This window comes from Choloepus didactylus, chromosome 1 (genome assembly GCF_015220235.1).
Source record: "Choloepus didactylus isolate mChoDid1 chromosome 1, mChoDid1.pri, whole genome shotgun sequence".
NCBI classification, from domain to species: Eukaryota; Metazoa; Chordata; class Mammalia; order Pilosa; family Megalonychidae; genus Choloepus; species Choloepus didactylus.
In genome coordinates this window covers 13,488,372-13,511,203 of record NC_051307.1, presented here as the reverse complement: position 1 = coordinate 13,511,203, position 22,832 = coordinate 13,488,372, and the positions used below count along the sequence as shown (strand labels likewise).

The 22,832-nt window shown below is 46.4% G+C and overlaps 1 protein-coding gene across 2 annotated transcripts in view; it reads right to left on the bottom strand.

Annotated features, from left to right (window-relative positions):
* Positions 1–4,138: 4,138 nt before the first annotated feature.
* The window catches only part of RCAN1 (regulator of calcineurin 1), a 79,917-nt gene continuing 61,223 nt past the window's right edge, over positions 4,139–22,832 (bottom strand). The window contains exons 1-4 of one of the 2 annotated variants that reach the window (XM_037831962.1): positions 13,099–13,286; positions 10,299–10,472; positions 8,365–8,524; positions 4,139–5,897 (exon numbers count right to left, since the gene is read on the bottom strand). In XM_037831962.1, coding sequence (XP_037687890.1) covers positions 5,725–5,897; positions 8,365–8,524; positions 10,299–10,472; positions 13,099–13,185 — 594 coding nt within the window. In that variant the 5' untranslated portion in view covers positions 13,186–13,286 and the 3' untranslated portion in view covers positions 4,139–5,724. Of the gene's footprint in view, positions 5,898–8,364; positions 8,525–10,298; positions 10,473–13,098; positions 13,287–22,832 lie in introns of those variants that run through there. The other variant, XM_037831952.1, reaches the window with a different exon arrangement.

Genomic DNA, 22,832 nt, shown 5'->3' with positions numbered 1-22,832 from the left:
ATTTGCTTTATTTCAAGCCACTGAGTTTGTGGTACTTTGTGACAGCAGCACTAGGAGATGAATGTACCTTGTTTATCTTCTTCATGGCATCTAGCACTATCTGAAGTGATCTAATTTATTTGTTTGTGTGTTTACTGTCTAATTGCTCCTACTTGGTTCTGTAAGGATGGGAACGCTGTTGGCTTTTTTCATCACTTTCTCTTCAGTTCCATGCACAGTGCCTGGGGCATCTGGAAGCTCAACAGATACTTTTTGAAAACAGATCCAATATGTTCAGAGCTGCCTGAGAGTGTGGGTTGATATTAAAGACATTCTAAAGTCAATCTCACTCTACACTGATTAGGTATGGCTGTACCTTATTCTGGAAGTGGGAAAGTTCTGGTTCTGAACATAAAAGAAATTATTTATATGTTAAACTTTCTAGAAATATGCTCCAACTTGATTTTAAATTTAACAACCTGTTGTGGACACATCAAGGCCTTCTAGAAAAGCGGATTAATTAGAATGCTCGCTCTCTCATTTAGGGTGCTGCTATACTGCTTTGCCTTGCTGTACCACACTGTGACTTAAGAATGTTCCTAAAGTATTGCACACTTGAAAAATGTTTTTAAAAAGGATATGATGAGAATTAAGAGCTCCCACCAACTTTTGTTCATTGTCCAAGATTTTAAAAATGTTGTTCCCACATTTCTATCCTGATTTTTAATTAAATCAACTTTATTGACATAGACTTTACGTATGACAGATTGTACCCATTTTACATAAACAGCTTGATGAGCTTTTGGCAAATATATACACCTGTGGCACTAACCATCCTGCTGCTCAATCAAGATAGAGAACATTTCTATCACCCTCAAAAGTTCCTTGATGCCAGGGGATGATTGGTTTATATACCCCAGAATAAAACAGGAGCTTAATCTTAATCCCACTCCTCTAATGTGATCTCACTGTAAACGGGACCTTTTGAAGAAGTTGTTTTTAGTTAAGGTGTGGCCAGCTGAATCAGGATGGATCTTAATCCTATTATTTGAGGCCTTATAAGAGAGAAAGCTATGAGCAGGAGCCAGACATCAGAAGTCAGTGGAACCTGGAAGTGAAAAGAGAGGACATTGCCATGTGACAGGAAAGCCAAGAAACCCATGGCCTGCCAGCAGCCAGAAGGCCGCCTCCCGGTCCTGGAAGGAAACAAGCCCATGAGCTGATACCTTCCTGTTATTTAAGCCAACCCACTCGGTGGTATTTGTCATAGCAGCCTGGTCACTCATCCAGGAGGCAATCATCTTGAGAAGAAAAAAATTAAAAACAAAAGATTTTTTCTTTTCTCACCTATTACCCTACCCCAACACAAGTATGCCTGCCTCCCTGTCTCTATTTTTTTCTTGTTGCTCCAGCAGCCTGACAATTTACTGGATTAAAGCACTGAGCTGTATGTTGGCTCTGCTGACTAGGGAGAGAGGAATATGCCTTATTATTTATTTTTCTATTTTTACTTGGTGATTTTTCACTCCTCTGCCCCTGAGATCTCCTCCCTTCTTTCCTTTTCTCCTTCTCTCCCTCCCTCCCTCCTCCCTTCCTTCCTCTGTCCATCCAACTTTTACTGACTGTCTACTCTGAGCCATGGGACTATCAGGAATCCTGCTTCCACCTGGCTTATGTTCTAATGGGGAAGACAAACAATTTAACGTCCATGCTGAAAAAGCCATGCTTATAATCCTATGGGGAAGTAAGAGCACAATGGGCCACCCGGAAGGAGTAGCTGGGGACAGTCTCTGGGGAACAGACATTCACGATGGAGGGCTGCAGGACGATCAGTGAGTCGGTTGCTATTTCAGTACTGATGACTGCGGGCCGAGCACAGTAGTGGCTGCCTGTGACTGAGACGGGGGTGAGTCGGGCGGGCCTGGGCCTGCTCTCAGGGGGTGTGTATCGTTGTGGAGGTAGCCGGGCTGGGCTGGGAGCAGTGGGGGAATGTTCTAGGCAGATGGAGCCTGCGGGAGGGCACCTAGGGCAGCGGGAAGGCGTGTAGAACGGTGATCAAACCCCTAATCAGAATCTCGGAAGAAAAAGGTGCTAAAGGTAGGAGCCATGTCTCAATCACTCGCAAATAATTTCCTTGTCTTTCTCATCAACACAGTCGTGATTGAAATGGCCTTTCACGAACAGCAGTGGGGGATGACTGAAGAAAACGAGGGGTGTGAGCATAAAATCTGTCTGCCTCACAGCCATGTCGTTTTCAGTGAGTCACAAGAGTGAGAATTTCGGATGTGAATTAAAGATTGCCAGTAAGGGTGGGTTACTCAAAATCATTCTCTACTTTCCCTGCCTTGGAATTAGACTATCAGAATACAGGAGAAGACAGCACATGTTTCTTATTGATTTATATTCTACCTTGTTCCCAATAATTTTAAGGTATTATTTATGCGGCTTTCACCTCTGAATTGTTGACTCTTAGATGAATGTCACTTGAAATGCACTTTTAATATTGCTATCAAAGCAAACATTTCACAAGGTCCTACAAATGCTATCAAGTCTGACATACTCCAGCTGCTCCTTCCTTGGCATAGTTTAGCCTCTATAATTTAATATTTGATAAGATCTATTGACTCTGTAGTGAGTTCTGTATATTTCACCTAAAACTGAAACCCTGAAAACCTCAAATCTCCTGTGGGCCTTAATTCATACATCCTCCTGGAAATGGAAAATTCTAAATGTTTGCTGAAGGCAAATCAATTTTTACAACCTGAGTATTAATAGCTGCAGGAAACGTTATGCTCCTCTCATCAGTTTGATTTAGCATAAATTTTGAGGGGCTGATTTTCTTTTCTTGGATGGCTCTAATCTGCTTAACATCAGATCGAAAATACATTCTATCAAAATCCATTTACAAGATACATTCAATCAATGGCAAAGGAGGTGTTCTGCGTGATTCTGCTTGCTTTGTGTCTGTCATTTGCATTTGGCTGAGCGACTCTCACAAGCAGGGCCAAAGAAAATATGTGATTCCCAAGTGTGTTTGTGATTTGGTGCCTTTCGGGTCAAACAGCCTGGTAGTAGCAGTAACCTCAAAGCGTGCAGGATGGGTTCCAGAATTCTGGCTGGCTGAGGCTGCCACGTGTGCCTTCTACAAAAATACCCATCGGAGATAGTTTGTCACGAGTGAGGATGCTCGTTGGTTTGTGATTTCTACTCTAAGGTTCTGCTGGTTTCACTGGAAGCACCATCACCGTATATTTTCCCCAGTTATGTAAGTGGACTCATTGGAAGTCCAGATTAGCTGACGCCACATTTCTGATTTATTCGGGGGACGTATTTCTGGCCTTTATGAAACTGGGACTTGGGCCAGCTAGCATCTCAATTCAGTCCGCTCTCCAGCGACGTCGTTATTCAAAACGATGATACGTTTCTGCTCGGAAATATTGCCCTCTTTCTCCCAAGTGCTCGATTACTGAATCTGCCCTTTAATTTGCTCAGTAATCAGATTCCGCTGACCTGACTGAAGTGCGAATAGTCTAACGTATATAGATCTGAAACATACGTGGCTTTAAAACAGGCAGACATTCTTGGGAAATAACAGGATGGGGCAACTCATAAAAGGAAAAAAAAGGAGTAGCATGTGAATTTTCTGGGAAAAGTGCCTCGTGAATCTTGATCAAGATGAAATGTTACTTGCTAGATTCAGCAAATAACTGACTACGTTCCTTACGGCTTTGAGTTCTGGCACGAGACGCTCACCCCACCGCACCCCTTGTAATAAGGCTCCGGGGAAAATGCTGCCTGAGATTCCAACGGAACATTTTCTGAACATGACTGGACGTGCTACCTTAGCATTTTCCATGGACATCTTTTCTAATGGAAAAAGAAAACTCCACCAATTAACAATCAAAAACACTTTTGTTCGGTGGGGTTGTGTGCGAATAGGGGTCCCATCTCCATATCACCTACTTATAAAAAGGAAGTACTGAGACTTCCGATTTTAGTTTTATCCACGTTCCCCTTTTCTAAGTGATGGACCATCTGTACGCCACAGCAAAGCATTAGGAGTTTCTAAACTCAAAATGACGAAAGACTGCATCCTGAGGCTGCAGAATTCAAAGGAGTCACTGATTAATCCTTAGAAATAAAATGACAAACAGAGAGCTTTTCAGTAAAGAGCATATTGTGCCAATTTATTATAGAATGCAGTTAAAAAAATATTTTGAGGTTAGCCTCTCCAGTTTAAAAGCACTTATAACTAGAAACACTTGGACAGCTATGCAGTGGTCTCTCTCACCTGCTTCGCCCCCCACCGAGTACTGTAAACAGGGTTTTGAGAACATTTAATTTCTTGACATGAACCACCCAAGAATTTAATGCAAACATATTTGTTTCTTAAAGAAAGCCATCTTCCAAATTTCCAAAGCATGCATTGTTACTTGGCATTAGGTATTCCAAAATGACAAACTTTGTTATGGTAGTGTAAGGCTAAAATATAATACCTATTTACCAGACATACACATTTCAACTAGAAAAAAATTACAAATGCTAACCTAGTGTGACAATTCCATAAGGAATTAATGGGGAAAGGCACTGCATCCCTCTCATATCATCACACACTGACTATCCACTTTACATGCTTGGAACTCAAGTCCTGTTCAACATTTTAACAGCATTTTCTACAACACACAAATCACAGGTAGAGGAACACATCTTACACTATTCTTCACTGCCATATTTTTCACCCAAGTGTACAACAGTTACGAATATATGCTATTAGCTTTATTTACAAGTTTATTTTGGTGCTTTAGTGGGGGTAAAAGTCAACTTTCTCAACCGATAGTTCCAAAAAAAGGTATTTGGTTATGATTCATGTATATAAACCACCGTGTAAGAGAAACAAGTGAAACCTCTGTCCAACCCAAAATACCTAAACTAAAAATTCTCACCCACTAAAAGTTGGCAGTGAAACTGCTAGTCTCTGAATTCTACAACCTAAACTGCACATAGGAATATCAGATGAACTTCTTTTGCAAAGCATAAGTTACAGGTTGCACCAGATAGGATGCTGAGTAGATGTAATCCGGGTAGGAAATGTGTGCTGTTGAAGAGAGTCTTGAATCTGGAAGGGTGATACATTTTTCAGATGCTTTCCTAGCTTTCCAAGAGATGGAAAACAACCATGGTGTGACTCTATACAAACAAAGGTTAGTTTTGAAAACCAGTAACACACATGCAAAGACACTGGAGCTTTAGGGAAACAAATGAGAATGAAGCGCTACAACTCCCACCCTTGCATTAGTTGTTTTAACAACCTTTTTGCCCTCAACACTTTGCCTGGTGCCTCTTTGACCAGTAGAGATTCTACACTGCCCCCTGATTAGAAACAGAAAACTCTCCCCCGACCCACCCATGATCAGCCTGCCCTTGGCAAAAAGAGAACGACCCGCCAGAAAAGAACAAGTATAAACACTATCGTAATCGGTTTTCTCAAGACGTCTCCAAATGTCCTTGTGCGATCACCGCCAACTTGGTGATTGGCCCAGGACATTCCTGGACGCCATGAACTTGACCGATGTGCAGCATCAGAACAAGGAGACAAAGCCTTGATTCTCTTCTGAGCAACATGAACTGGGACTTCGGACACGACGACCGCAGCTGCCACCTCCCGAGTTGGGAGCAGCCACTGCCACGGTAAAAGGTTCCTCCCCGTGAGTATGACGTGGAATACTTCTTTGTTCGGGTGCCACTTCAGCTTAAATGGATGGGTGTGTACTCTGGCCTTCTGGTCTGGATGATCTTGGGCTTGGGTCTCTTCATCCTTTCCATCTCATCGTCCTCTTCGTTCTCCTGATCGCTCTCGCAGACGTGGACCACCACGCTGGGGGTGGTGTCCGTCGCCGCATGTAGTTCATACTTTTCTCCTGGGGAAAGAAAATCATTGCAGGGTAACTCAGACAAGCCCTTGAGAGCCGAAAAGCAAGAGAAAATGAAAAAGCAGGTGGGGGTCTTGGGCCATGTTTCTGTGTACATTCAATGGGGATCAACCAACTCAGCCAGACTGGGATCATCTGGAAAAAGATAAGTTGCCATTCACTGCCTATGAGTCTGAGACAGTCAAATGCATGGGACAGGAATGGAAGGAACGTATTTTTAAAATTACACTTAATGTGCCCCCCAGGCAACCTAAACTACCCACAGTCCTCTCCCTCTGTCAGCACACGCTCGAGGGTGGGGGAGGAGCGTCCTTTTAGGAAAAAGATGTGCTATGAATAAACACGTTTGGAAGCAGAACGTCCTGCATCTCTGTTGTGAGCGTGGGCTGAGACTTACGGTGCACGCTGGGACACTGGGGACATGGGAGGCCCTGGGGCTGATGCAGGTGTGACTACATCTAACCAAGTGCTCTGAAGATATCTTGGTCTCAGCATCTTTTTTGACATAACAACAACTACCCACGCCCTGGGCCCAGTCGTGTTTGTCCTGCTGCTCTGTGTCTGCCTGAGTTTTACCAGCTCTGCTTGGTAAAGTTCAGGCCAGTCTGCTCCAGCCAGGGCAGGGTGAACTTTCTGGAACTGAAAGCCCTGGAGGAGTTGAGCAGACAACTGGGGCATCACCTGACTCTGAGAAGAGTCTGTGTGTTGGGTGCTGACGGGAATCAGAGTGGTCGAGAGCTCAGGCTCCGAGCCAGCCGCCTGACTTCTGGCGCCGCGGGGCTCATGGGCAGGTCACTGCCTCCCCGGACACGTTTCCTCCTCTGGAAAGTGGGTGACGATGACACCAACCTCACTGGCCTAATTACATGAGGGAACGTGTGCAAAGCATGTGGTAAATGCTCTCGGAACGTGCCCATGCACGTGACCCTTATGTTTTCAAAGAGAGCCTGGCTCGTCACTGCCGGGGTGCCAGGGGCAGCAGAAACCCTGGGACTTCACCGTGGCCCAGCCCGGAGTGGGCTTTCCTCGAGGGCCTCGTGCATGGCATTTCTTCATGGTGTGGGGCACAGGGAGGCACCTCTGACTGCCAAGGGGGACTTCCTGCCACTGGTGACGTCGGTTACTCTCCTACAGGTTCTTTTGCTTTCCCACGTATGAGACCGGAATATTCTTCTAACTGCCCTGGAAAAGGTGAATGAGATTCTCCTCTTTTGCTCACAGAGAGGAATATTGATGGAGGCTCAGAGAGAGACCACCCTTGAGTATCAATCAAACTCATTAAGTTAACCAAGGGCAAAACGATTTTAGTCTATTTTCTAAGAAGACTTCTGAAATGAGCATTCGGAAAAGGCGTGACAGATCCTGGGATGTGAAGAATGTTCACTCCCAGCACTTTCTGCCGGTTGGACAGACTGACACCTGTCCCCAGGCGGAGACCTCGGGCCCCGGAACCTAACCCACAGCCCTCCGCCTTGCTCACGGGCACCTTGGCCTTGACCTTCACACTACCATTAGCAGCAAGGAACGCGATTCTTACTTTATACCACCCTGGGCGTTTCCATTTGGGCAATGTTTTCAGAAATGTGATCTTTTCAGTATGAAACTGCTGATGGTCCAAGAAAAAACCCTCAACCCATGGAACAGTGGACTGCTGCTCACAGAGAAATAAGCCGCTGGTCTCGGCATTTTCCATGGGGAGGGCAGGGGAAGGGCCCAAGCCCCGACATCCCCATCAGGCAGGGCAGGGACCACCTGCACTGAATCACTTCTCTACATCTTACATGCGTTTACAGGATGACCCCATCCAAGGCTCACGACCCCACAGGGCCAGATGGCCTGAACGCTTACTCGTCCCATGGCCTCGGGCCACCCTGGGTCCCTTTGGAGGCCTGGAGCTGCCCCTTCCTCGGGAGCACCTGCTCTCTTACACTAAAAAAGGCAGGTGAGAAGCAGCTCAATGATCAAATCACCTTGACAAAAATGAATTTCTAAAAGTGGGTCTTTCTAAAGTCCAATGGTGCATCCCCACCCAGCATGGTGGGATCTGGGGCCAGAGCTCGAGTTGCCCCCACAATGATGCTCAGCAGGTGAGGGGCTGGATTTACCTGGCACCTGCCAGGACCAGCTTCACTCCCTCTCGTCCCCAGGCCCTGAGAGGAATGAGGTGAAGGGCAAGCAGGCCCGCTCCGGGGGTGAGTCCCAGCAATACAGAGGACACACGCGAACAGAGGAAACTCACAGCCACGCCCGCCTAGAACCACGTGAGGTGATGAGAGCAACAGGTGGGAGGGGCTGCCCCACCTGGGTGCAGCGTGACTGTCAGCCTCGTGGGCCTTTGGCACAGGTTCTCCCCGCCACACTGCTCCCAAGCCTTGTCACCCTTCCCCGCTTTACACACACACACACACACACACACACACACACACACACACAGCCCACCTGGGAGCAGTCTTACCTGGCCCAAGCTTGGAGATAGCATATAAAAGGTCATAATTTATGACGGGAGTAGCGTCTTCCACTTGTTTCCAACCAACAGGCGGAGAGGCAGGTGGGGAGATCAGAAACTGCTTGTCGGGATTTGGCGGAGCCAGGTGCGAACTTCCTATGTGTAAAGTCTGAGGGGAGAGATAAAGAGATGCCAGTGTTTCATGCGGGGAGGGTGCAGTGTTTCAGCACGTGAGTGCACTGCCACAGCATCTGCACACCAGCTCAGCTCAGCATCTGCACACCGACAGCCTGGAAAGGAAAAGCCCGTGCCCAGGTGGGTCGCCTGGTATGATTCAAGGGTGACTCTGCCGACGTCTGGGGAGGAGGTAAAGGGACGTTTGAGCTCTAGCTCTGGGGCACACGTTTAGAGCCCCTGCTGGGCCATGGTGTTCACAGGCACAGGGACCCAGAAAAAATACAGAGATGATGGCAGGACAAATGGAGAAAACACAGCCTCTGACGTCAGGCTTGGAAGGGTTCTGAGAATCCATTTCTTCCGGCTCCTCAGACTGCCAAGGCGCAGACCGAAGCTCCAAAAGGTTAGGCGACATCTCCAAGGTGATACAGCTTTTCAGGTGGGCAAGGCTGGGATGGGGTCCCAGGACCCCCGCCCACCACACCCCAAAGCTTCTCCTCGCATCTGCTCCCCAGCAGTGCTCTGCGCTTCTGTCTCTGACGGTGCCAAATGTGACAAAGAGAAAGATTCCTACCTTCTAGGAGATTATAAAAACAACAAAAATGTAACAATAGCCTATGCTCCCAGTTTGGTGTTAAAACCGGAGCATGTGATTAGAAGGCTGTCCAGGGAGAACTGGCATTGAGATCTTATCGGGGGTTGTCTGGGTAGTGGGGTACGAGTGATTTTTATCATTTTTCTTTGTACTTCTAATGTTTTTCCCCGAATTTTCATCATGAAAACGCTTTACTTTGATAATCAGAAGAAAAGCCTGCAAAGTAATTATTTCCATAAAACGTCACCCAACGCAGAAAAGAGTGTAGTCACAGAGGATGCCTGAGGGAAGGACAGACAAACGTCCGGCAACGCAAGGTCCAAGCCAGCCCAGCCCGTGCACCTCCGCCTCGGTCCCGGCCCACCACCAGGGGGCAGCGCAGCCCAGCGCACTTCCTGCTTCAACCTGCCCGGCAGGTTGGCCCTTGGACTTGACCAGGTGAAGAAAAGGCCTTTCTGTACCTCCTACGTGAAGTCAGAAGGGCTTTCGCCCTCTGGCAGGAAGCCCTCTACAGGGTCTGCTCCCATTCCAGGGCCCCGGGTGGAGGGCCAGCCCTGATCCATCCTCCAATGGAAACTGGGGAGCTCCCCAGGGGGTGGGTCACCTCCAGCTAAGGGACCAGGAGGACCCATGGGTACACCTCACAGCCCCCACGTGTGCCCTGGGGCAGGACCCGTGCCCACAGGAAGCTTCTCCAGCATCTAGATGCTACCTCTCTGCTTAATTGATTCTCTTTTTTCTTGCAGGCAGGGGCTAGCAGCCCTGAGCTGGTGCCGACTTACTTGGGACTCAGAGGGCACCTGGTTCTGCACGGAGCTAGAGCCGCGGCCCAGTCTGGAACAGGTCGGGCCCTCGAGCAGATGCTGTCTGAAAGCCACCAGCCTGCAGCCTCCTGGGTTCTGGAGGAGCCATGGGCCCAGACACCAAATGTCACAACCTCACAGAAGGAATGCAAAAGGCATTCATCCCCTTGCCTGGTACCCAGTGTTGCTTTCAAACACACCTCGAGCTTTTCTTAAAATAGGTGAGACACTGAAGATTTTGTGTCTGAATTTTGCCTTTCTCAGGACGAGTTCTTGGAGTTTTAAATCAGGGCACAACGCAAGCAGTGTAGGCTGCTGGCAGAGGGGGACACAGAGGAGAAGCACAGAGGCCCAGAAACCCGACTCACCTGAGCAAAGTACAACTTCATTTCCTTTCCAAGGAATTCGGTCTTGTGCAGCTGCAGCCGGGCGTCTGCGGCAGACAGAGGGTTGCTGAAGTTTATTCTGACTCGTTTGAAGCTCTTAAAATACTGAAAGGTGATATCCTTGTCATAGGTTCTAAAGAGGGATTCAAACTTGGCCTGAAAAATTGCAACGAAAACAAAAGGACTTAGAATTTCTGTCTAGGAGTCTCGCCTAGACAACCTCATCACATTTCTCATGGAGGAGATGAATTATTGATCCTTTCCGGAGCTCCCAACTTCTTTCTTAGAGGACACAGAGAATCAGCCCTCCTCTGAGGACATGCAGCATCTTCTGCCTTCTGAGTCGTGGTGCAGGTGACTTTGTAAAGAAAGTCAGAAGTATAGTTTACAAACACTTTTTATTGAAACAGAAGCATTCTCTCTAAAGTTGAAGGAGCATTCTCCAAGAGGTACACTTTTGGAGATTCCTTTCCCCTGGCCCAATACCAGTCCAGGGAACTCCAGCCCCCCACCCAGCTCAGGGTGATGCTGGGTACATCTTACTTATTGGAAGCATGACCCATTTTCAGCCCACTTCGGAAAGTCACAAACTCTCTGGGTCTGTTTCCTTCCCTAAAATGAAGCTACTGTTCTCGGTCTCTGACATCCCTTTCAGCTATAAAAATTCTCATCAACAATTCTCTCAGCCAGATGTTGCCCAAATGAAGACAAAACTATTTCTTTAGGGCTTAAAAGCACTGCAGCTAATTAGGAAAAAAAAAATTACTTTTAGAATTGAAAAAACAATGAATGTTAATAAAAGGCCTTTTACTTCTTAATGTAAAGGAATGGTTTTAAAAATTCACCCTATTGTTTTTAACCTGAGGCTGTTGTTTTTTTAGCTCTCTAAATAATACTGGTTTAAAAATGAAGGCACTGCAAGTGGACCCATCTCTGTAAGCTGGCTTTTTTATGTTTATATATCCAGCTCTAGCATTATAACGACTGGTGAAAACTATGAAATACCATCAATTCTTAGAAAGAGAGACCAAAGTTCAGTGATTGCAAGCTTGGGTTTAGGGAAACAGCTCCTCAGCCTCCTCCCAGAAGAGCTCTGGCCAGAGCCCCCTGCTACTGGGTCCCGGGTTGTGGGGCGCCCTGGAGGGGGCCGCTGCAATTAGGGAGTTAGGAGGCAGCTGAAGGGTCAAGGAAGATGGCATGGGCTCCAGGTGCTGTTTTCTAGAGCCTTCCCCGTGTAAGACACTTCGGGCAGGTGGCTGGGCCCCGCGTGAAAAGCGGAGGGGTGGCTGGGGTCTGGCTCGCGAGGGGCGGGCCCTCTACCTGGACAGCTCTGATGCAGAAGAAGATGCGCGTCTTCCAGAACATCCCCGGCTGGAAAGCGCAGGAGGGAATGACGGCCATGGACCTGGCCAGGGGCTGCCTTTCTCCCAGACTTTCGAAGGGACGGTGCTGACAGCGCACAAACCTGCTCTCCTCGCCTCCCCCTGGGTTTCTTTGGTTTGTGAAAATTCCTGTGAGTTTCCCATGAGGGTTGCACAGAGTAGATGCTTCACATCGGATTTCATCTCGCTGCCCGATCCGTTTTTCCCTCCACTCCCCTGGAGCACTGGCAGGTTTCTAGGCTAGGGGTGTGTGCTTTTTAAATTTGGAATTTCGCATGACCTCATCAAAAGGCACTCCAACCAACTGCAGTTTTCGAGTTATGATTCAGAATTTAGGAGAGATGACTCTGATGAATATTTTTAGAAATATTCATACACAAAAATATACAAGTCAGGGCTCGGGACCGTGACACAACATTTATCTGTTAAATCCGTATTACTATTAGACGATCGTAACAAATAGCCAGTATCTAGGTATTATAGTTGTTGGATGGCATCTCCATCTAATTTAAAAAAAATCAATGATTTTACTCACATATGTGTATTATGAAAGACGTTGATATTGTGATACTTTTACACATAGAACCAGAGTGTGATCTCCATAAAAACTACAGCCCTGCACACTGGCATGGTACACAATTATGCAGTTAAGTTTGATTAAAACAAAAAAAGAAACCTTTACACGTCCCAATTTGACTTTGGTTATGAAGCATATAACAGAAACATCACCACCTCCTTTCCCCAAGTAGAGCACATGAAATGGGATTCATGCATATACATTATTTACATTATTAAAGATTAATCTGGATAGCTGGTGGTTGGTACCTATTGAAAAAGCTTACATTTTAGTCAAACGAGGAAGAAAAGTAGGCAGTGATAAAATGACCAATAATATTAAAGAGTCCCAGGAGGCACTCTTATCCCACACTTATATTATTTATCCAGTTTTTAAATTTGCTGCCATGGCTACATTTTCTCCAGCTAGAAAAGTCTGAAAACTTCAGGACAAGCCTGTGGAACTACTGGCAAAGCATACAAATGTCCTTACAACATTTACTTCCCAAGATAAAATCAAATTATTCAGAACTCTAGCTGTGAGAAAAAAAAGAAAGAAAGGGAAAAAAAAAAGGGCCTCCCTCAGAATACAGAATGAAAAACAGAAGAGGCAAAGTTCTGCTTTATTATGTGGTCAAGGAACCTGGATATTTTCAAATATTGAGAACTTTAGAAATTCCTTTCCAGTTCCTTAGGCAAACCGTGCTTGGTTTTTAAGGTACCCTGGATTTCTTCCAAACCCCAAAGCCCAAAAGAAAGCTGCCTACCCCGCAATTTTTCAATTAATGTTCCGAATTAGCGGAATGGTTTGAACGCTCAAAAACCACATATATTAGAAGCCTTACCCTGGTTTCACTTTCGCTGAAGATATCAGTGTTTGCCACACAGGCAACCAAGGAGCTAAAACTGTAGTTTAAGGTTCTAAAATGCATCTTGCCTTCTTAAAAGCACCGGGGACACGCGCAGTCAAGTCCCAAGTGAGGTTCTCTTAGAAGAGGCTGCCGGTCCCTTCTCGAGCACCGCGTTATAAAGCCATGAGGGCCAGCCCCTTGGGAAAAAAAAGCACAGCTTCCATGGCATCCTGTTTGGACAGCAAATTCCTGAGTCAAGTCCTGCACGCTTGCAGGCAGACAGGGACAAAGTGTAAGTTTCTGCTGGAAAGAGGTGACGTCAACACCTTAGTCATTTTCCCTATGCTAATTAACTGCCTTTGGGAGGATGGAAAAAACAGCTGAGGGTGCTTGGCAGCTGCTTTATCAACCCCTCTTGCAGCATACTTTCCACTGGTAGTAATTCCATTCAGCACTCAGACTTCGTGCTCCTCGCTGAATGGGACAATCCCCTTTAAGATGGAAAATGTTACAGAGGGATAAGGACGGAGGACGGAGGTCCACAGCAGGGAACGGCAGTTAGTCTCCAGGGGACTTGCAAGGCTTTGGGCAACCTAGAAACCAAAGCCTTGGTCAGTTTGAGCCTGGTAATTTCCTGAAATACCCTAGCTAGTTTCAAATTTGGGCATTAGAGAAAACATTTTGAAATCTATCTTGAGCAATGAATTCTGCTTTCAAAAGAAAAAAAGTAGAATTAATTTTGAAATGTAGTCTTTTCCAACTGAACGTTCACGGATGAGTGTTTCGATACCACCTTATTATGGGGTGGTGGGAAGTGTCCCTAAAGCAATCCTGGGGATTTCATTTGGAAGCCTGATAACTGTAATTTGAGGAAGAGGAGTATGCAACTTTGATCATTTTCTAACAGCTACCAAAACATTTTAAAGAGCCCAGTCTCTGGATTTGAAAAAAGAATTGTTCAGAGGTCCTGCTTAGAGACTTAGGACAAGGAGAAATAGAGTGAACACTATGATTGAAGTCGGTGCCCAGCTGGCCTTTTCAGGGGAGGCTCCTGGTCTGAAGAAGCATATGGGGTGGTAGGAGTGAGCCCAGTTTTCTCTTTAAAAATTTTACGACTTTCTGAACTTCTAAGCACCATACCAGCTTAACTCTCTGAGGCAGTCTGGGCTCCTGGCCCCTCTGCACTCTCCCTAATTTCATTATAACCTAAAAACACTCAAATTATTAAAAAAATCATTCTCTAGGAGCATGCAGTGACAGCTCTTGAGCTTCTGAAAGTCAAATGGAACCCTACTACTCACATTTAAAAATTAACTTCAAAGAATCATTGCCAGCCAATAATTAAAAAGTATATATATGTATATATGTGTGTGTGTGTGTGTGTGTATGCAGTAGGAGAAAACAAAACACAACATTTGTCCCTCCAAATAGGAAAAGCTGAGTCTTCTTGGAGGAGTGTGCATTGCTTAATTTCAATGCACTGTGACTTGCTGCCAACCATGGGGTTAGGTAAGAAACTGGTTCTGGTGTTTGCTTTGCCAAATTACCCATAACCCCCAACCAGAAAAGATCTAAATGCATATATTCTTTTAAAAAAAAATGGAACTCTTGGAACAATGTTTTCTGCATCAAACCCCAGAGGAACTGGTCATGTTGGATCACGCTAGGATGGAAAGTGCTTGCCTAGAACAAGCTGCATTTTCAGTACAGGGAGGGAAAAGCAGAGTTTGGTGGTTGTGGTAATGGGGGAGGGGGTGATGAAAGGGGGGAAACAGGGGGGAGGCCAGACACCCAGAGCTGCATGCCGACTTCTCCAGAGAGGCCAGGACCTTCTCTGGAATGCCTTCCCCTCCACTCCAACCCTTTGCCTCCTTTCTTTGTCCTGATGTCCACCTTGGCTAACCGAGTTAAAGGGTGACCATAGGTGGAAGAGGAGGCTAATTGCATTGACTTTTTAAAAAATCATCACAGGAAGCTCCAGTTCGGTTGTTTTGGGCAAAGCTGGAACATTTCTGTTCATCTGAGAAAACAGCACTGAACTCATCCAAATCTATAACTGTGGTTTCATCACAGGGAGGGATGAAAAACAATAGAAGAGTGAGAGGTATCTGAAGATGACTGAATTGTGTTTGCTTATAGAAACTATGGCTCTTTCACTAGGTTGCCAAAAAGCCTCACAGATAGTGTAATTCTGTACCTGCCTTTGAATTGATTTTAAGCTCCACCTGAATCAAATTTAGCGAACTGCATGCTTCCATTTTTAGATCAGGAAGAGGGGCTTGTCAGAATGGCGGCTACTAGCCATGGCGAGGCTGGGATGGACGCTATCTGGCAAAAATCGCTGGGTCGCCAAGTGAGCCAGGGCCCGGGACAGGAGACGGCACCCACGTTGTCACCTCTGGTTTCCTTGGCTGCAAAACGAGAGGCGGGGAGCAGATTAGAATTTTCACATTGTGCCTCCCTGAGGGACATCGCTCTTTGTCAGCGCGCCAAGCCCCTGGTGGCCAAGGGGGCAGAGCTCTGGGTTCAGGTAACACTGCCTTAAGCACACCTCACTGTCCCTTCACCTGCTGGCCTGGCCGTCCTTGTTGACAACACCTGTTCTTTGACTGCACGTCTATTATACATGAGCTTCTATTTCTCAACCACCCATGCCAAAGAATCTACTTTGTAAAGAGCTATGGTTTCCCCAGAGGATAAAAATTTCTCCAAAGCAAGTATAGAAAAAGTTGACTTTGCTCCTTGATATTTCTTGGTGGTTTGCAGACAAGTACATTCTTGATTCTTGTGCGCTAGTCAGACTGAAGTGACTTGAAGAAAGGAAAGCCCACAGCAATATCTCATTAGAACTCTTGAGATTCATACTAAAAAATTGCCCTCAAAAATAGTAAAACCGAAACCAGAACTTAACAGAGAAAAAAATATATAGGTTTTAGTCAACTAAAAGCTTTAAGAAAACTTTGATGTTTTCCCATTTCTTCCATTCACGTTATAAAAATCATAAATTAATCTCTTTAACCTGCATTGCCTCCTCTGGCTCCACAGTTAGGGCATATTTTCATTAAGAAGTTCTATTTTCAGTGAGGGAAAAATGAGGTTTATGTTGAATTCTGTCATTCCCATTACAGCATTCTTAAAGCATAGCTGGGATTACCTCACCCTATTCCATTATAAACCCCAGGAGATAACAAATGGGACAAGAATGTGCCACGGGCCTGGCAGCTATGGATTCAGCCATGGACTGACCAGGGAGGGAATCTGAGATTTGACTTTACTGTGCAAGCCCGAGCTGGGCAAAGGAGGGGACGATTTGCAAATGATCTCTTTGGGAGGAAAAGGACCCACCGGATTAAGATAAGAGGCAGCACTGCATATCTTTTATGTGAAGAAACTTACATTTATTGAAAGGTTTAGCTTCTGAGAAAATGGAGTCATTTTGCTGTTATTTAATGTTTGTCACCCTTCCCTTTGTAATGTGGGGGGGGGGGGCCTTTGTTCCTCCCACCTAAGTGATGACGGACACACACCATAGCCTGCTGTGTTACTCATCCTTATCATTTCCTAACCGGAGTTATTTAAGCAGAGTGTCTTTGTCCTCAACTTGTATATGGGGTTAACAAGAAATCTGAGTTGTGGTGAGGAATGAAAAGTTGAGGGAGGCAACAAGCCTGAAACACAGTCAGTGGTGGCCATGTTAGTTGTCCCTCTATTTGCCAATTCACTGAAAAGGATCCCGAGGTTCCGAGGGGCACACTGTATTTCTTATCGCCAGGACTTGCCCAGGTCTTTCGAACTCATACTCCTTCCACTAAACTCTGCCCACCTAGTGTCTGCACCCTTTGGCTTTGGGTTGGGGATCACTGTTCTCTCGTCCCTCAGGCTGACCCTCCAGGGCATCTGGATGGCTTCCTCTCCCAGGGAGCCCACAGGTCAAGGGTAAGTTCTCCATTCCAAATCCCCCCACAGCACCTCAGGCGGCCCTCCAAGAAGCCACAATAGCTTTCTAAACCTGCCTCCTGTGGCCAATTTCTTATTGCTCAAAAATGGTGTGTACACTTCCCTATCACAAAGCTTCCCAAAGCCAACCTTGGATTACATTCCTCTCCAACTATAAACAACTTCGGGGACTTTCTGCTGCTCCTTAGGTTGAAGACAAAGCCTTTTGCTTAGCAGCCATCCATCCAATCATACATTCATCCATCCATCCATTCATTCATTTGTTCATTTGCCCAAGTACTGTTCTAGGTAATGAGGATTCATCAGTGAACAAAATGGACAAATATCTCTGCCTTCATAGAGCTTACATTCTAGATGGGGAGAAAGACAATAACCAAGATAAATGAGTAAAATACATCATATGCCTAAAGCATGATATGGGCTGGAAATAGAGCAGAAAAGAGGGATAGGAAAATATGGGAAAGGGATGTGTTGAAAGTTTAGAAAGACGAGCTGGGAAGCAGCCCTGATAGGTGATACTTGAGGACAGAAAAACCTGTGGGAAGTGGAGGATTGAGCCATGGAACGTTGGGGGAACAGCATTGCAGGCTGAGGGAACAGTAGGTGCAAAGGTCCAAGGCAGGAGAATCCTGGCGTGCCGACGGCCTGAGGTGGCCCAGGGTGGCTGTGCAGGAGGGACACATGACATGTGAGGCCTCTGTCCACTGGAAGGACTCTGGCTTGTATTCCAACTGAGGAGGGAACCATTGAGGGTTTCGAATAGAGGAAGGGCATGAACTGACATCCACATTTACAGAATCACTCTGGTCTCTGGGTTCAGAGTACAGTGAAGGGGCATGGGTGGAGGCAGGGGCCGAGGGATGTGATGGCTGGAGCAGGCAGGGCAGCAAGAGCTTCTGTGGCCACAGTGCTCAGGGCTCTACTCTGCATGTCCTCCACTGGGCCTGTTTCCCTCACTTCTCTCTGCCAACTCCTCCCTGGTCTCACCTTGGCCCGTTGAACTCCTACTTATACTTCAAAGCCCATCGCAAATGCCAGTCCTCCAGTAGCCTCCTTCATGACTCAGCATTCTCTCCCTCATTTAATCCTGGTGACCCCAGGATGTCACCACGGACTGGGTGGCATCATAGTTACGTTCTCATTTGGCCATCTCCCCAACACAGTGAAATCTTCGTGAGGACAATGCTGCTCATTCTGCAGCCCCCAGGCAACACTGCAGCTGTGTGATAAATGCTTGTGGAGGTCGCTGACGCCAAAGTCCAGGGACCTGCACCAGGGAGGGCCCATCGATGTGGGCTCCGAGCCAGGACTCACCGGGAGGCCTTGGGTGTTGCTGACTGAAGGTCGTCCTTTGCTTTGTACAAAGGCCACGGCCCTTCTCTTGGTCATGGAAGGCAGCAGAGCACTGGGAACGGTGCTTGCTCACAGGCCTCCGGGGAAGCGCTGTGCTCAGGGGCCGCCCACCTGCGCACCTGGTGCCAGACACTTATTTCCCTGTGTGTGGGAGCTCACAGGGGGCCCAGGTACCGGATGGAAACTTCCGTGGGAGACTCTGAGACGGCACCACGTGAGACCCTGTGAGTCCTTCGTGATTCTTCTGACGGCTCTACGCCAGGTGTCTCCAGGACAATCCTTCCAGGGTGGGAAGAATATTCTTTGTAATATAAGCTCCCCTCGTCTTTTTAAAATGCCTGTTTTCAGGGTGTGTTTTATAAAGTGCCCAGTGTCTAGGAGAACTTGCACGGAATTCACAAATAAAATGCCTTTATTGGCAGATGTCCTCAAAAATCTTTTCCTAAAGAAGCTCATGAATGAAAAAGTTTGGAGCCCATTTGTCTAAGCTGTGGTGTGACTAATTCCCAATTTTCTTTTGGCTCCTTCATGAGGCTTAGGTATAAAAAACAGAACAACAGCAATATTCTTCTATTTGATGTCTGCAAATGAATTTCTGTTCCTTCAAATTGTCACTTTTAGTGACAACTGGGGAACAGGTTGGTGGGTAGGGACAGCGTTGGGTTCAGGAACTGACTGCTTCTTGCATCCCTTGGCTACTGATAAAATCTTTGGCCAAAGGAAGGGGCACCATTTAAGAGAAAATGAAGTGCAAAGCAGGTAAGGCGATGTCCACAGGTGGACTTTTGATGGGCTCCTGACATTTCAAGCAGAACCCTCTGGAGAAAATAGGCAGAAGCTGGATCTCTGCTTACAGAGAATGAAGCCTAAGAATTCTAAATCTGAAAGAAGAAACCCATCTTACAAACAAGTCACCTAGCGACTGGGGCAAAGAAGGAAGGAAGACTGTGTTCAAATCTGTGCCTTAACATACAGGTCACAGCTCATACAAGAGTTCACCTAGTTTGTTAAAATTCCATGTGTGCCTCAAATCTCATTAACTTTTGTTCCTTATTACCTCAGTCTTTCCTTAACCCATGAAGGTTAACCACAGCTCTGGAACTTCTTGGAAATGCACCGCTCGGAATGTTTAAGATGAGGAAATAGCCATAGGCAAACTGAAACTGTACTTAATGGCTCGGAAAGCGGGGAGGCAATGAGACGGGGATTCAATGAGGAACATTTACTTAGAGATGACTGAGGCCAAAGCCACTCCAATCAGTCACTCCTTATTTGCTCCCTTTAGTCTATTCCTTTCCTTGCTTTAGTTACTGACTTTAACTTCTGCTTTGGGCCACCACGCTGCACTGGCACAAACCTGGCCAAGGACTGATGCCACCCATGCCGGCTGGTAGTGACCCCAGCCACCAGCACCCGGACATCTTCCAGTCCGGCTCTGAACAGCTCTCCTGGCTCCAGACTCACTCCCGACAAGGAATCCTTGACATTACGGTGTCACATCTACTTCTGACTTTTAAAGCCGAGGGGTTGTTTGTTGCCATATTTCAAATTCATCTTGGTAGCACTTATCCCCAGCCAGGGCAGAGGCCAACCCTCCCAGTGCTCCTGGGAGGTAAAAGCAGGTAAAAGGTCAAAGGGGAGGAGGTCCCAGAGGAAAAGGAAAAGAGCAGGGCAAAACTGAAAGCTTCTGGAAATATTTAACACCAGGTAGTTTTCAATAACTTTACTGTGGAGAGTTCATAGCCATAATCATTTTAAAACTCAAGTCAGCTCAGTGCTGGGAGAAGAGAAGAGTGTATTATTATACACCCTTCCCTGCTTTCCCCAAAACTGTTCACAGGCACCATTCCGGCTGCAGCTGAGCAGCTGCCCCTTGGGGAAGCTGGGGTCTCCAAGGGCCTGGGTCCCCCACCCCTGTGGTCTTGTACATGCCCCTTCCCCAAGTACGGTGGCTGGCTGGGGGCTGACTGACCGACCGACCTTGGAGGCAACAGAGTTTTCGGCGTCTAGCTTAATTCCATAATGCATCTAAAACAGATTATCATGAGCCACCACTGCCTGAGTTGCTAGGGGACCACGCGAGCAGCTTTCCCATTTCTGTGGCTCAAAATGTTCGATGCTGCATAATCCACATCAGATGACACGTTTGGAGAGTGGATCCCTTGCTCCCATACGGCCATTCTTCACTTTCTCCTGCCAGCCCCAGTCATTGCTATGACACATTCCGGAACATGGGTGGGTCTGTAGGCATTTGCAGAATGTTTTCTCCCACTCCTGAAATGACGCAGGGATGCGAGTGACCAGGAATGGTGGGCACTGTTGCGAGGTGACCCTGACTCCGCTCAGACTACTCCAACCTGTTGTTTTCTTTAGTTAGGGAGCAGGAGGTGATGGCCATGATGAGGAGGCCGCCAGCATGACTGAGAACAAGGATCTCAACACGCTCACAGGTTCCTGCGAGTCATGAGGGGGGCAGACAGGTCCCGGCACCACTGGCACCGCAAGACACAGCTGTAAACAGATCCAGGTATTTTCAGGGTGAGGTTTCTAAGATAGCTTTTTTTTTTTAATGTGATTTTATTGATATATACTCACACACCATATAATCCATCCAAAGTATACAATCAGTGGCTCACAGTATCATCATATAGTTGTGCATTCATTGCCACAATCAATGTTCAAACATTTTCATTACTTCAAAATAAAGAAAAAAATATTAAAAAATAAGAAAATAAAAAAGAACACCCAAACTGTCCCATGCTACTCATACTCCCCTATTATTTATATATTTTTGTCATTATTTTATTACTCATCTGCCCATACACTGGTTAAAGGGAGTGTCAGTCACCAGATTTTCACTATCACATGGTCACACAATAAAAGCTATATAGTTACACAATTATCAAGAATCAAGTCTTTTGGATTATTGTTCAACAGACTCAGGGATTTCCTTCTAGCTATTCTAAAACACTAGAAACTAAAAAGGAATATATACATATAATGCGTAAGAATAGCCTCCAGATTGGCCTCTCCTCTCGACTCTATTTGAGATCTTTCAGCCACTAGAAGCTTTATTTTGTTTCATTTCTCTTCCCCCTTTTGGTCAGGACGGCTTTCTCAATCCCACGTTGCTGGGTCCAGGCTCATCCCCGGGAGTCATGCCCCACATTGCCGGGAAGATTTACACCCCTGGGAGTCATGTCCCATGTAGGGGTGAGGGTAGTGAGTTTATCTGCAGAGTTGGCTGAGAGAAAGAGACCACATAAGATAGCTTTCTTAACAGGCCATTTTGAGAAGACAGCATTTTAAACAGCTCTTGTAAAAAAAACCTAGGATGCAGTTTGATCAATCTTGTGTTGAAATACCAACCAGGAAGTTGGTGGCTGACTTCATCCTTTAAGGAACCTCCCCAGCGGTCCGTGCCACCCAGGGTGGGGGATGGGGCAGACGCTACTAGCCCAGAGGTGACATTATGGGGCACACAACGGTGACAACTACATCCGTCTGCCGAGCACCCCACACCCCAAACCCACGGTCCCAGGCTGGGCTCTGGGAGGCAGATTCTGAGGTCCCTGCTGGGCAGGAGGTTTATCAGGGAGCGCTCCTGGAATCAAGACGTGTGGAAAGGAGAGGGGAGGGACACACAGAAGGGAAGCAGAGGGGAAAGACAGAAAGGGAAGGGATGGAGAGAGGAGGGAGAGAGTGCAAGCCTTGCTGACCCTGGGGGGCAGGGAGGAGTTCTTAAGATGCGATGACCCTTCTTGTAGGGCAAAGGCTGGGCTGTGACACTCCCACATGGGTCAGTTTTGGGAGACGGGTTACCCTGAGGAAGAGACAAAAACCACAAATTCGGGAATAGAAGGCACCAAAGATTTGTACCTTAAGTTAATTACCTGAAATCTCTCACAAATATGACTACCTTAACACTGGTCACCATGAAAATACCGCAGATTCCATCTGCAATCATTTGCTCATCTACCCATAAAAGGAACCTCAAAAGGAATAGGGGTGAAAGAAGTAGTAGGTGCAACAGTTCAAACTTTCAGTGTAAACCGTGTTGACTAAAAGCCTCAATACTGAACCAACAATTTCACTCCTGGGAATTTATTCTAAGGACATCGTCCTGGCTGTGTGTAAAGATTTTGATACCAGTATGTTCCCTGCAATGCTGTGTTTGTACAGAACACACTAGAAACATCCTACACATCCAATAAATGACCAGCTAACAAATATGCTGAGTCCATTTGATACACTCTGGAGCCACTCAAAGTAAGGAGGTGCAAAACTGAAAATTTATTACTTTTATAATAAGGAAAATGTTTTCTTTAAAAAAAAAAGAACCTTCCCTCCACATTGTGTTAAATATGATTTATTTCATTGGCCAAGTACACACTATGTCAAGTTCAATTTTTGAGAGG